The sequence below is a fragment of the Panthera pardus genome, unplaced genomic scaffold, assembly GCF_024362965.1.
Source record: "Panthera pardus isolate Hobbes unplaced genomic scaffold, ASM2436296v1 HiC_scaffold_13, whole genome shotgun sequence".
Lineage (NCBI taxonomy): Eukaryota > Metazoa > Chordata > Mammalia > Carnivora > Felidae > Panthera > Panthera pardus.
This window is the reverse complement of record NW_026526688.1, coordinates 137,371,501-137,386,759: the sequence shown is the minus strand read 5'-3', so window position 1 is coordinate 137,386,759 and position 15,259 is coordinate 137,371,501. Positions and strand designations below refer to the sequence as shown.

Here is a 15,259-nt window from a genome sequence, read left to right as displayed (position 1 = left end):
TTAAGATTTATTTATTAAGATTTATTTATTTATTTATTAAGATTTATTTATTAAGATTTATTTATTAAGATTTATTATTTATTAAGATGTATCTTAAAAAACATGAAAGCAAGAAGAAAGTGAAATAAATTATTTAATGTGTTGAAAGAAAACCCTGGAAACCTAGAATTCCATATTCAACAAAGTTATTCACCAAAAGTGAGGGAGAAATAAAGACTTTCTCAGACAAACAAAAACTGAGAGAATTTGTCATTTGTAGAACTGCCTTGCAAGAAATGATAGAAGAATTTTTTTAGAGAAGGAAAATGGCATAGGTTAGAAACCCAGATCTACATAAAGAAAGAAGAGCATTAGAGAGTGAAAAAATGAAAGTAAAACAAAACTTCAATTATTCTTATTAATCGATCTGACAGATAACACTTGGTTCAAAATAATAGTAGCAACAATGTATTTGTTGATTAGAGCTCATGGATAAGTGAAATGAATGACAGCGATGTCATCAGGGATAGGAAGGAAGAATTGGAAATGCTCTGTTATAAGGTTGCTGCGAAGTGCCATAATGTTATTTGAAAGTGGATTTGGATTAGTTCTAAATGTGTATTACACACTCTAAAGCAACCATTACACAACTGTAAAAAGAAGTATAGTTAATATGCTAAAAGGGGAGAGGAAAAGAAAATCATGTAAAATGTGCAGTTAAAACTAGGGAAGACAAAAAAGGTACAAAGAACAAGGGTAATGAGTAGCAAACAGAAACAGGGTAGATGTTACTCCAACTATATCAGTAATCGCTTTAAATGTGAATAGTTTAAATATACCAATTAAAAACCAAGATGTCACAGTGGATACAAAAACAAGAGCCAACTAGAAGCTGTTCACAGATCACACTGTTGAACATCACACAAGAACACCCAGAGATGAGCCTAAAGCATCCCTGGCCTGAGGGTCAGGAGACAGGTTTCCCTCTGGTCCACCCACTAACTTGCTATGTGACCTTTCACAAGTCACTGACATTCTCTGGGCCTCTCTATACTACTCTTGACCCTTTATTGCAAAATAAGAGGAGTTAGACTAACTCCCTTCCAGCTCAAAACCCAATGCCTCTTTACTAGGATCTGATGAGTAATCATGGGCAGAGAGGAGGCTGCAATCTCTAACAGGTGCTATTTGGCTAAGCTCATGAAAGACCCAGTTGCACCCAGAAGCGGTGTGTGCATGAATGTGAAAGCACAAATCCAAAGCCCTGGCTAGTGCTTGTGAAAGCTGAACTCTTGGGTACCATTGGATGGTAGAAATATCTCACCTGGGTCCATATTTAGCTAGCAGAAAATTACAAGGAATTTGCAACCCATATTTAGGTTGACTGGCATCCTACTGATATGGAAGGAGAATGGGCCAGAGAGGAGCTCAGGGGGTGTCTGCTGAATGAAAGGGACAGAGGATTATCATAGCTCCTTGTCTATCATTCCTGCCCTGTCTTCATCTTTCAGACTAAAACACCTTCCCACTATCACCCCTGCCCCATGTGCATACATCTTCTACAGAAGAAAAAGAACAGGAAGTTTCAAATGTTTAAGCCCCAATTTTTTTTTTTAATTTTTTTTTCAACGTTTTTTATTTATTTTTGGGACAGAGAGAGACAGAGCATGAACGGGGGAGGGGCAGAGAGAGAGGGAGACACAGAATCGGAAACAGGCTCCAGGCTCCGAGCCATCAGCCCAGAGCCTGACGCGGGGCTCGAACTCACGGACCGCGAGTTCGTGACCTGGCTGAAGTCGGACGCTCAACCGACTGCGCCACCCAGGCGCCCCTAAGCCCCAATTTTAAGAAGATTGTTCTTGAAGATCTCGCTTGCAGCTTCTAGCAAAAGCCCTGCTCATTGTCTTCAAATACAGATAACCATGGCATGACTCGTCCGTTATGGCCAAAGGCATGACCATTCTGATGGAGTAAAGCACAGGAGAACCTTTGAAATTATCTTCAAAAACCCATGAGGACATCAAAGGGAAGCTAAATCAATGACTCTGCATTAAATCAGGGTTGCAGGTCTGTACCCTACATGGACAGATCATAGCACATTTTTACTTTCCTAGGTTCTTCTCTCCCCAGGGTTAAGTGGTCTGGATTGACTGTACTCTTTCCCACTGACACAGTTTTGCACTGTATGGAAGCTGGCCCTATGCTGACCTTACAGATACCTTTTACCTAGGTCTATGATGTTGTCATAAACCCCAGACCCATGAAGTACTGACATTTCCACCAGGAAATTGTAGGAATTCTAATATTCCACTAGATGGAAAGCTATACGAAGACAAGGCTTGGGACTGTGTTTGCTAACATTATACCCACTGTGCCTAGCTCAGTGCCTGGCATAGAGTAAGTACTCAATAAATATTTGTTAAATGAATGGGGGGGGGAGGGAATCCACCACAATGTGAGCCTGAAAGAAGTAGGCACAGTTCAAATTTGATTGTTTCCAAAAATACTTCTTGAAAGTATTAATTCATTTCTCATTTCTTTAACAAACTCTCAGAGTGCCTTCTATGTGCCAGGCACCATAACACAGAAATGAATGAATGAATGAGACACTACGCCAATTCTCATAAAGAAGAGAGAACAATATTCACTGAATGCAACTGTAAGTTGGGCATTTTTTATTCATTATTTCATCCTTCCAAAAAACTGTGAAGTAAACATTATTTATTTCCCCCCTCCTTCACAGACAAAGGAAGAGGGAATTGCACAAAAACCCACATGTAGCAAATAGCAGTGCCAAGAATTTATTCCAGGACCTGGGTACTTCCTCTAGAATGTGTTTTCTCCCCAAAGTCAAGTTAAAATCACAGTGTGATGTTCTGTTATGTGATGTTATGCTGAGGAAACTCAGGTCATCAAAAACTGAGTTGTAAGTAAATAGTTTCATTGGGAAAAGGGAAATAAGAATTTTATGTTCTCAATTTCAGGTTGTTTAGGTTGGAAAAAAATTTTAATAATGGAGGTGCTTTGTAACTACATGAGTGTGTAATTGAAGGTTAGAAATAATAAACTGCTCAAACAAAACAAATGAAAATTACAGAGTTAAGTCCTAAATAGCATCTAAGGCCCAAGTCAATGAGTTTCTAAATTATCATTATCATAACTCATTGTTATGATAAACAAAGCACAACATTAAACTAAGATGGTTGAAGTCAAAACAAAGTGTGGTGTAGTTCACATTGCCGATGATGAACAAAAGAACATGAAAACAAGAATTTGCCAACTGCTCTTCTGTGCACAATAGCTTTTTCTCCAGGACCTGGTAGTAATTCCCAACTGCTTGAATTATAACCAAGAGATATCCATAATATGAATTGTGTTCCCTAAGGTCTATTGTGTTATATCCTATGTGCTTTATGAAGGCTCAAACTGTGGGAGGGAAATAGGGAAATGAACCCTTAGACATGAGAGCAACTTGGAGAAATGCTCAGGGTCAGGTTGTCTTGTAGGGATGGGAGGCCCACTGCGGAGATAGCCACATGACTTGCATGTTTGAGGGTTGCCTGTTTCCCTGAACCCTAAAGCCATTTTGCAAATCACCATTTCTTCCCAATGGGTGAAAATACATGGAGCCTGGAATCATCTGCATTCATATATTGGCAGAAACTTTGAAAGCACGTTGTTCCCATCCACCCTACCTGGATCAGATGAGAAGCTGGGAAAACAAAAATTCATAATCAACTCAAAATCCAGCAGCTCAGAAAGTGCCCAAGGTGGTGGGGAATGTTCTACAACTGGAATAGTCCTAAAGAATATGGCCCAATCCTAATGCAGTGATGACTCTCTTACATTTTTATACTTCCCTGCAATTTTTAATGATTTCATAACAACTATGGGAGTGAAGTCATATTCTTATTTTTATAGATGAAGAAACTGAAGATGAGTAAGTGATTACCAGCAACCATCAGAGTAGGGCTAAAATCCTGTCTTCCAGCACCATATTTAATAGACCTCTACCACAAAATGATAGGGTATGTTTTCTAGGAGCAATGAATGGCTTTCGAGTCAGATCTGCATTTGCATCCAGGGCATATATATATCCAGGATATACCGCTTTCAGCCATGTAATTTGGCAAGTTCTTTAACCTCATTAAGCTTTAGTTCCTCATCTGTAAAATGGGGACACATAGGACACCTAGCTCATGGGGTTACTATGAGGGTCAAACGCAATATGCAGATAGCATGCTCAGCACAGAACTTGGCCATGGGTAGAGCCGGACAAATGTTGAGGGTTTCGGGGCATGCGTTTTGGGTGGAGGAATCTCGTTCCTCCTCTGTGGTTTAGTATTCCTAGGGGCACAAAGCCCCTAAGGAACATTTTACCATATCTAAAGCTACAAGGAGATAGAAATTTGGGACAGAAGGGGAATGCTTAGGGACCTGATTACTGAGCCTGGAATGGAAGTGAAGGAATGATCAGTCCACAGGGAGCAGGTCTGTGCCTCCACCCACAGTGCCATCTGCGCTGGGTCCCTAAGGCAGAGAGGACCCTCCATTCCCCACCTGGAAAGCCATGGAGTTGGCAACAGCCAGAAATATCCTCAGAGGCAGCTTGGCTTTGTAGGACCTGTGGCTCCACAAGCGATGGGCACCAGCTGTCACACCCAGAGCAGATAGGAGGAAGCAGAAGTACGCTGTAAGACACAAGCAGGGAAAATGTCAGTAAATGTCACCAAGCTCCTACACAAGCTTTTTTCCCCTATGCTTTTTCTCTTCTGCATAGACCCATGGGAAATGGTGTTAGAACAATCTGCAATGTGAAGGAAGAATCGATAACTTGGGGAAATGCAGACTTTTTACTGATTTGTAGCTTTTCAGTACCAGGCAGAAGTGGTGAAAACTTTCCTCAGGAAACTTTGACCTTTGAACATTAATTTTTCTCTATCAAACAAATCTTTTATTTGCTAATGTTTCTTGCCAGTCTTGATGCAAAGTCTTAATCACGTTAGTGTGTATTTGTAACTCAGTCTTACATGCTCATTCTCTGTAGAGCTAAGATTGATGTTTATGTTGCCTCTTGACTGGCACCTGTGCTAGGAAGTGTGTTATATGAAGACCATATTTCTAAATGGCAGTGCCATTATCATGGCTTCATAGGCCTTTGTTTGAAGGAAGTCAGGCCAGATCTAAAAGCAGTGAAGTCTGGCTCAGGACCAGTGAGAATGAGAATAAAAATGACAGTAGGGACAACTGAGATTTGCCTTCTAGAGATCCCCACTTACACCATCCCTATGACCTGGGATGGCAAAGATGGCCAGGGGGGGAATTTTTTTAAAGCCAGCCTACAGTGGAGCTTATTATCTGCCACACACTTAAATATATTATCTTTAATCCTCATGACATGTTGTAGTGTCTCATTTTACAGTTGAGGAACCGGATCTCTGAGAGTTAAATCCTGCCTATATACCCAAGTCAGCCTTGTTCCAAAGCCTCTGCCAAGAGACCCCATGCTGCCTGACCAGTGGTGGGGGTGGATTACTTTCTATACCAAGACCTGGGAGAGTTTATAAAAGCCTGTGTAGGGGCGTCTGGGTGGCTTAGTCACGCGACCAACTCTTGATCTCTGCTCGGGTCATGATCTCATGGTTTGTGAGATCAAGCCCTGCTTCGGGCTCTGTGCTGACAGTGCAGAGCCTGCTTGAGATTCTCTCTCTCTCTGCCCATCCCTCCCTCCCTCTCTCTCTCTCTCAAAATAAATAAACTTAAAAAAAACTGTTAAAAAAAAGTGTGGTATAAAGGGGACACAGGGACCCCCCCAATAAATTATTATTCCTGAGATTATTACAACTACTTTAGTGCTTTTAAAGCAATATGCCCACACAATGCTAAATGTCTTACTTGGATTATCTTATTAAAAACACATCAAACAATCCTATAGGGTTTATATTATTATTAATCCCATTTTACAGATGAGAAAACCAAGGCTTAAAGAAGTTAACTATTTTCCCAGTGTCACAAAGCTAGGAGGTGTCTTTGCTAAGAGTCAATTTCTAGTCTGTCTGAACCAAGAACCAAGAACCAAGTTCCTGACCCCACACTCCCCTATCCCTCTGGGAGACATCAAGTAAGTTTCATCTTTACTTTTTTACACCCCACTGCCATCCTTAATACTGGATTCCAGTCTAAATTTAAAAGTGAGCTTCTTCCTTACTTGAGGGGAGAACTCTAAACCTAGCTATAAAGTAGGTAGGATCAGGCATATTATCCCACACAATTGCTTCTAGCACTTAGCACATACAAGGCCCTCCATAAAGATGTGGCAAAGAACAAGTGATTGGCTGTCAGAACATCCCTGATCAACTGTGAATGGTACCAGGACAAGACGAGTTTTTAGGGAGACTATTATAGCACTTGTCTAGAAGAATTACTAGGGTAACTTCAGTGTCAATATACGTATTCAAAAGTAGAACCATATTACATCTCCCAAAGGTCAAGTCTGATCTTGACCTCAATCCATATTTATATGGGTCTGAAAACAAGACTTACCCTTGGCACTAAGATTAATGAGTCTCTGAATGCATGTGCTTTTCATAAACTTGACAAATCATTCCTTACTTGAAAGGATAAAAACAAAAAATGACAATCTGCCCATAAATCACAAAAAATAACAGTATATAAAAAGTTGTGGCCTCTTTTGTTATTATAATTTAATCTTGGTCATGAGTCTATGAAACGGACAGCTATTTTCCATGTCATCCCTGGCCTTCATGTCTCTACCAATAATTTTTTCCCAACTGTCAAGTAGTTAGGGAGTAAGAAATCTATAACGGAAAAATTCAATGTGACTCTATTTTGCCAGTGGACTAAGACACTGGACAATGAAAAACATTGGCCAAAAAAAGAATCCATCCAACGCATTTCCTAGACAGGGCCTTATCACAGACAATGCTTCCCAGTATGGGATCTCCACTATTTCAGGGATCACTTACATGGTTGATCTGAGCTGGGCAGTAGTGGCTATTGGTTTTTCATGGTCCTTCTTCTGGCAACAAGAATGTGGCCATGTAACCCAGGCCTGGCCTAGCATATGACTCCATCTTCCTGGCCCTGGAATAAACGGTTGACCCAAATTTTCTCTCTCTTCTGGCTCAAAGACTAAAGGTCACATATCAAGGCATGATTACAATAGTAGAGAATGAGGCCAAGTAAGTGACACAAGAAGATTATGGAGATGCCAACAAGAGCTGAGAGGAGAGCTGCCTGCCCTGGGCCACTGGTTGCAGCCCCCAGAGCTCTACAGTTCTCTTGATGCTGTGAGCCTCCCTGGTATTTCTCATAGTTATGTGAGGCGACAAATTCCCTTTTCTTGTTGCTAGTTTGCTCTGGATTTCTTTTTTTTTTTTTTTTAATGTTTATTTATTATTTTGAGAGAGAGAGAGACAGACAGACAGAGCATGAGCAGGGGAGGGGCAGAGAGAGAGGGAGACACAGGATCTGAAGCAGGCTCCAGGCTCCGATCTGTCACCACAGAGTCTGACACAGGGCTCGAACCCATGGACCCCAAGATCATGACCCGAGCAGAAGTCAGACGCTTAACTGACTGAGCCACCCAAGTGTCCCTGGATTTCTGATACTAAAATTCTTCAGAACCTCTGGGAAAGAAAGCAACCTCTGGCCATAGCCCAAATGAGGACAAACTACAAAAACCCTTACCTGAATAGGAGACTGTTATATTGACAGGGCTCAGTTTTCCTATTTTGATAGGGCTAATTTAAGAGATTTTTAACCTCTTTTCTATGATCTTTGTGGAGATTGATACCCAAACTAGTTTTCAGATGGATGCTGCCTAGTTGGCTCTGAGAGAGTCAACTACTCAGAAACAGAATTGATAACTTTGGGGGGAAAAGGAGTAACAAGCAGGGTCAATAATTTTATCAAGTAGCTCACACCTCACAGAGAAAGGAACTAGATCAACAGAATTCAGAATCACAGTATTACAGAATAGTAAGTAGCAAACACCTATATTGGTCTGGATGCAAAGAAGAGTCACCAATTCAGGCTATCTCAAGTAAAAAAAGAATGTAGAGAGGCCTGGGTGGCTCAGTCCATTAAGCATCCCACTTCAGCTCAGGTGTGATCTCACCTTTCGTGAGTTTGAGCCCTGTGTCAGGCTCTGTGCTGACAGCTCAGAGCTCCCCCATTAGCACCCTGTGTCTCTTTTTCTCTCAAAAGATAAACATTAAAAATAATTTTAAAAATGTATTAAAAAGATATTAAATAGCCTACAGATCTCATACTTGGGGGGGTGGGTTGCAGGACATTTGCAGGACAGTTTTGGTACAGAGCCTCCAAAATGGCCCCAATGCTCCCTGCCTCCTGATATTCATGCCTTGCGTAATTTCTTCCCCTTTAGTAACTTGCTCCTAACCAATAGAATGTGGAAACATTGAGGGAACGTCAGTTCCATGATGAGGTCACAAAAGATTGTGACTTCTGTTTTGCTAGCAGATTCTCTCTTATGTTGGCTTTGCTAGAGTAAGTCACCACATTGGGATGACCCACGTGGCAAGGAAGTGAGGGTGGCCTCCAGCCAACAGCTAGTGAGGAAATGAGACTTTAGTCCAATAATCCTCAAGGAACTGAGTCCTCTCAACAACAGTGTTAGTGAACTTGGAAGCAGATCTTTCCCCAGTCAAGCCTTCAGATAAGACAGCAGCCTGGGTCAACACACTGCTGCCTTGTGAGAGATCCTGGAGCAGAGGGCCCAGCACCAGTGGTACCTGGATTCCTGCTTCACAAAAACTGTGAGAAAATAAATGTATGTTGCTTTAGGTTGAGAAATTTTGGGGTGATTTGTTCTGTGGCAATAGTAATGCAAGACTTAAGTAGAAACCTTACCTCAAGGGAAGGAAGGTATACTTTAAATCCTGGTTTAAGAACAGTTTGCTGTTGGGGTGTCTGTGGCTCAGTAGGTTAAGTGCCCGATTCTTGATTTCAGCTAAGGTCAGGATTTCATGGTTTTTGAGTTCAAGCCCTGCATCAGGCTCTGCACTGGCAGTGTGGAGCCTGCTTGGGATTCACTATCTCTCCTTCTCTCTCTCTCTCTGCCCCTCTCTGCTCACATGCTCTCTCTCTCAAAATAAATAAATAAACTTTAAAAAAAATAATAGTTTGCTGTCTATAGGGACAGAAAGTAGATTCATGTTGTGAAGAGCTGGGAGGGCAGGGAGGGAGGAGGGGAGTGACTGTTAATGGGTATGGGGGGGATTGGTGTGAAGAGTGATAAAAACGTTCTAAAATTGATTTTGGTAATGGTTGCACAATTCTGTGAATATACTAAAAGCCAATAGATGAGTTGTATGCCATGAGTAATAACCTAATAAAGCAGTCATTAAAAAAAACTATTACTGAATTCCTAATAGACGTTGTTATTATGTATATTTTCTAAACGCAGAATAAAATAGACATGCCACAAAACAAAATAGAACAAAACAAACAAAAATCAACCATTTGCCTAGGATGCCACCACAGGCATCATCACCCCTGGACACTGGGCACCACTGGACACTCATGTCATACTGTGGTCTCTGAAATCTTCCGCAACTGCCAAGAAGAGTCCCTATTTGACCCTTGGCCTATGCCTGAATATATCAAGACCCAAGATTCCAAGGCAGAAGCACCTATTTGTCCATGCTCGGATCACAAGGCCAGCCCCAGCTGCCAGCAACAAAAGAGAGAGTACCCGCAGTCTCTTTGGTTTCCAGGGTGGAAGGCAGAGCCTCCCATCTATCCTGAGTACTCTATTGGAGCAATGTTTAGAGAATTATTGTAGTGACCCCCTCTGGACCACACAACCAGAGAACTGTCCTGGAGAGATGTTAAGAACCAAAAATTAAAACTCCCTTAATTCCGGACCTGACCAGAGGGAGAGGTGGACAGCTCCCTTTGAGACCCATCTGTGAGCACTAGACAGAGGAGGCAGTTAGCGGAACTTTTTAACTGTGCATGATCTATGTCCCTCTAGCACTGGAGTGAAAGCTACTAAATAATAGTAGCAACTACTATTGACCAAGAACTTTCCAGGTGCCAGTCCGTGTTTCTAAATTTATCCCTAGTTAGTCTTTGAATACTCACCTCAAGGGGGTGGGTAATATGATCTCTATCTTACAGATGAAGGCAACAAGACAGAAAGTAATGCAGCCAGGACCCAATCTAAGGCAGGAAGAGCCCCACATTCCACACCCCTGCTGGCTGCTTGACTTCTCAGGGTTGGCTTAATTCTAATGGGAGGAGCCTAAATGCATCAAGACTTCTTAGCTCAGAAAATAGGCTGAAAGTCAAGACCCTTGCTTTGTGTTTTGCCTTTACCAACTGGCAAGTTCACTTCTAAAATCACCCTCACCATAATTCTGCATCCAGTTCAGCCTCAGCTTGCCTTGGCAACTCCAGGCAACTCAAGACTTCATGAGACAGTTTATTGAGCTCCTATTATAGACCATGCACTGAGCTTAGAACTGGGTCTACAAGGTGACCACAAACACGAGCTTTTGCCTCCTGGAGTCAATAGGAGTTTGAAAAGTAAATCACTTACTGTATAATTATAAATTATGGCAAGTGCTGCAGAGGACACAAACAGCATAATGTAAAAAGAGATTAAAAGACGGATAATTCAGGGGCGTCTGGCTGGTTCAGTTGGAAGAACATGTAACTCTTGATCTCAGGGTCATGAGTTCAAGCCCCACATTGGGTATAGAGATTATAAATAAATAAATAAATAAATAAATAAATAAATAAATAAATAGGAGATAATTTAGTTTGGGGGATCAGAGAGGACTTCGCAGTGGAAGCGAAAATTAAGTTAACCCTTGAAGGATGAGGAGAAGGCAAGATTCAGGCAGAGGGACCCACAAATGCACAGACCTGGGCTGGGGAAAGGGATCTGACAAGAAACCTGTATCTGACCACCTCACACGCACTCAGATGGCTGCTAGAACCAAACAAAAACAGAAAATAACAAGTGTTGGCGAGAATGTAGAGAAATTGGAACCTTGTGAATTGCTGGAGGGAATGAAAAATGATTCAGCCACCAGGGAAAAGTTTGGTGGTTCCTCAAAAAGTTCAACATAAAGTTACCAAGTGGTCCAGCAATTCCACTTCTGGGTATATATCCCCAAAGAGTTGAAAACAGGTACTTTTTCACCAAAGGGTGAGAACAACCCCGAAAGTCCATGAACACATGAATGGATAAACAAAATGTGACGTATACACAATGGAATGTTATTTGACCGTCAAGTGGAATGGAATTCTGACCCATGCCACAGAATATGGATGAGCTTTGAAAACATAATGCTAAGTGAAATCAACTAGACACAAAAAGAAATTTATAAAGCCACTTACATGAGGTACCTAGAAGAGGCAAATTCATGAAGACAGAAAGTAGAATAAAAGTTACCAGGGGATGGAGGAAGCTGGCTGGGGCGGGGGGGGGGGGGCGGGGGGAATGAGGAGTTGTTCAATGGGTACAGAGTTTCAGTTTGGGATGATGAAAAAGTTCTGGAGATGGATAGTGGTGGTGTTTGCACGACATTGTGAATGCAGTTAATTGCACCCTTAAAATGGTTAAAATAATAAATTTTGTTATGTATATTTTACCACAATTTTTAAAAGCATGTGTTTGAAGTCCAGGGTGAGAGGGGAAGGGGAGGTCAAAAAAGGTTAAAGAAATTTAAATGTAGGGCCAAATCGGTCTTATTTGCTGCACTGAGGTGACTGGACGCTGGGCTCAGGCCAAGGGAAGCTATTAAAGTGCGTTCAGCATGAAGTACTTAGAAAATGCATGGAGGGGCGCCTGGGTGGCGCAGTCGGTTAAGCGTCCGACTTCAGCCAGGTCACGATCTCGCGGTCCGTGAGTTCGAGCCCCGCGTCGGGCTCTGGGCTGATGGCTCGGAGCCTGGAGCCTGTTTCCGATTCTGTGTCTCCCTCTCTCTCTGCCCCTTCCCCGTTCATGCTCTGTCTCTCTCTGTCCCAAAAATAAAAATAAAAAAAAAACGTTGAAAAAAAAAAAAAAAGAAAAAAAGAAAATGCATGGAGAGTAGAGGAGGGTAAACCAGTCACCGCACCAGATCAGTCCCTCTAATACTTCTTAAAACAATCTTCTTGGTTTTTTTTAAATGTTTATTTATTTTTGAAAGACTGTGAGTGGAGGAAGGGCAGAGAGAGAGGGAGACACAGAATCCAAAACAGGGTCCAGGTTCTGGGCTGTCAGCACAGCACCCAACACGGGGCTTGAACTCAAGAACAGCAAGACCATGACCTGAGCTGAGCTGAAGTCAGACACTCAACTGACTGAGCTACCCAGGTGTCCTTTAAAACAATCTTCCTTTGTTCACTTTCAAATACTCTGCATACATAAGATCATTACAACTCCTATTACAACAGTGATCGAATGAAAAGATCAATATTTGGGAACAGAGTGCAGAAGGAAGTTTGGTTCCCTTAATTTCCTAAACCAATGCACAATATAAAAATTCCTCTTTAGGGGCAGCTGGGTGGCTCAGTCAGTTAAGCATTTGACTTTGGCTCAGGTCATGATCTCACAGTTCGTGAGTTCATCCCACTCTCTGCTGTCAGTGAGGAACCCACTTCAGATCCTCTGTCTCCCTCTCTCTCTGCCCCTCCCTGCTCACACATGTTCTCTCTCTCTCTCAAAAATAAACATTTTTAAAAAATAAAAATAATAAAAATAAAAATTCCTCTTTAAAAACAAATGCACAGGGGCGCCTGGGTGGCTCAGTCGGTTAAGGTCTGACTTCAGCTCGGGTCATGATCTTACAGTTCGTGAGTTCAAGCCCCGCATCGGGCTCCGTGCTGACAGCTCAGAGCCTGGAGCCTGTTTCAGATTCTGTGTCTCCCTCTCTCTCTCTGCCCCTCCCCTGTTCACGCTCTGTCTCTGTCTCAAAAATAAATAAATATTAAAAAAAATTTAAAAACAAATGCATACCCCTGTCAAACAGAGTGTCAGAAGGAGGCTGGAGAAGGGAGCCTGCTCACACTGAATGCCTGCCATGGACCATCACTTTACCAATATACCTAATTTTATTGCTTTACTTCCATGAGATAGACATCATATCCCCCATTTTACAGAGTTGCAAAACTGAGGCCCAGAGCGTTAAGTAAATGCCTGGGGATCTCAGGACAGAGCTAGGGCCCCAACACTATATCAGTCCAGCCCCAGGCCCTTGATGCAGTGGTTCTCAGCCCTGGCTGTGCATTGCAGTGTCTTGGGCTTTTACATGCTGCAGTCCACAGAGCAGAGTGAATTCGAGATGAAGGCCAGGAGAGCCAGGATCTCTCTCCAGAGGTGATTCTGATGCACAACCAGAGCTGAGAAACCACTGCCCTATGAGGTACACCCTAGAAGACCATCTGGTCCCATCCTCTCAATTTACAAATGGAGCAGCTGAGATCCAGTGAGGGCTAGGTGCTCTCTCTAACCCACCCAGACGCTGACCCTATGCAGAGCCAGGGGCTCCAGAGGGGCCTCGGGGCCCCATAAATTCTAAGTGACTCTCAGGGTAGGCAAGCCCAGGCTGCCCTTTCATGTGAACTCTGGTCTTGTCAGCATTCCCCTCCCAGTGGCTCCCTTTGATGGTGTGAGCTGTCCCCACCAGGCTCCAGACAGTCGGGACTCTGATATCTAGGCACCCGGCTGGGGGACGGCGTGTGCAGCAGGGCTCCTGCTGCAGAAAGCTGCAGGAAGATGTGATTAGCACCAATGAATTGTCTTCCACCAAGGGGAGGGGAGAGGTTGCAATCAGAGCAAACAAGCAGGGTGAAGCCTCCTGGGGGAGGGGCGGAAGCTGCCATGGAGAAGATACTGTGCTTGGATACCTGCCTTGCCAGCCTGCTCAAGTGCTTTGAAAGTCAGTTTGGGGCTCTGGCCAGTAAATGGCTGTTTCTCCTCTCCAGTCCTTCCTAGATTCAGAAGATAGTTAAGAGGCCAGCAGACCCATAGATGCAGAGACACAGATAAGGAATACATATAAAAGATACATATACATATATGTACACATATATGTATACGATTGGCAATTATGGTAGCATTATGGTTAAAATGAACCTGGGAGGGGGCCTGGGTGGCTCAGTCAGTTAAGTGTCCAACTTCAGCTCAGGTCATCATCTCATGCTTCAGAGGTTCGAGCCCCACATCAGGCTCTCTGCTGTCCATACAGAGCTCGCTTCAGATCCTCTGTCCCCCATCTCTCTGAACCTCCCCCCCTCAAAAATAAATAAACATTTTAAAAAATAATGAAATGAACCTGGGACTGAATCCCTTGCATATCACTTATCAGTGTGACAATCTCTAAACCTTGGTTCCTCCATCCATAAGGTGGGTAAAATAGTACCTGCTTCACAACAAACGTGTTATAAACATGAAAAGAGGTGAGCATGCAAAATGCACGCCATGCCTAGTGAGCAGTGAGCACTGGCACATATTATTGCCCCTCTTAGGAACACCACTCCACTGTCTCTGTAAAATATTCCCTTTCCTGATAACCCCCTTCGAAGACACCTACACTCCTTATCACTCTAAGCCTGTGCTTTCTCAAGGGGGTGGGTGATTTTGTCTCCTCACCCCCCAAGGGACATTGAGCAAAGTCTTTAGGCATTATTAGTTGTCACAAACCCAAACTTGAAGGGCGCTCCTGGCATCCAGTGCGTAGAGGCCAGGGATGCTGCCTAAGTGCCCAGACTCTCCCTCCAACAAAGAATTATCATTACCAAAATGCCAGCAGTGCGAAGGTAGAGAATCCTGCTCTACTCTTAGCAGAGTTCCTGAAAGACTTCTTGTTCATTCTCCCAGTGTGACTGCACCTGCCCTTGCTTCTTTACACCTCTTTGGTTTCATTGGGAGCTGTAGGAGTAATTTATCTCTGAAATTATTTAACAAATAGGCTGACAACAAAGGACTGGGATGAAAGATCGATAGTATTTTAGGTCACCGCTTCTCCAACTTTAATGTGCTACACACATCACCAGGCGATCATGTTTACATGCAGATGCTGGGCCCCGTCCCAGAGATTCTGATTCAGTGGGTCTGTGAAGGGTTCACGGGCGGTGTTGATGCTACTAGTCTAGGGTCCCAGAGTGTTTTGCTGACTGGCCAAGCCCTGAGAGAGAGGTCCTGATATGGGGCTGCCAGGGACAGCACAAGGCCCTCCATGGCCACTCATCTCACCAAATGGTATTAACAAAGAATTTCAACTAGACCCGACATCTTCCC

At 43.0% G+C, this 15,259-nt stretch overlaps 1 protein-coding gene across 1 annotated transcript in view; it reads right to left on the bottom strand.

Annotated features, from left to right (window-relative positions):
- The window catches only part of SCD5 (stearoyl-CoA desaturase 5), a 156,489-nt gene that overhangs the window by 58,005 nt on the left and 83,225 nt on the right, over window positions 1–15,259 (bottom strand). The window contains exon 2 of the mRNA XM_019466000.2: window positions 4,540–4,670. Within this exon, the coding sequence (XP_019321545.1) occupies window positions 4,540–4,670 (131 nt within the window). The remainder of the gene's footprint in view (window positions 1–4,539; window positions 4,671–15,259) is intronic.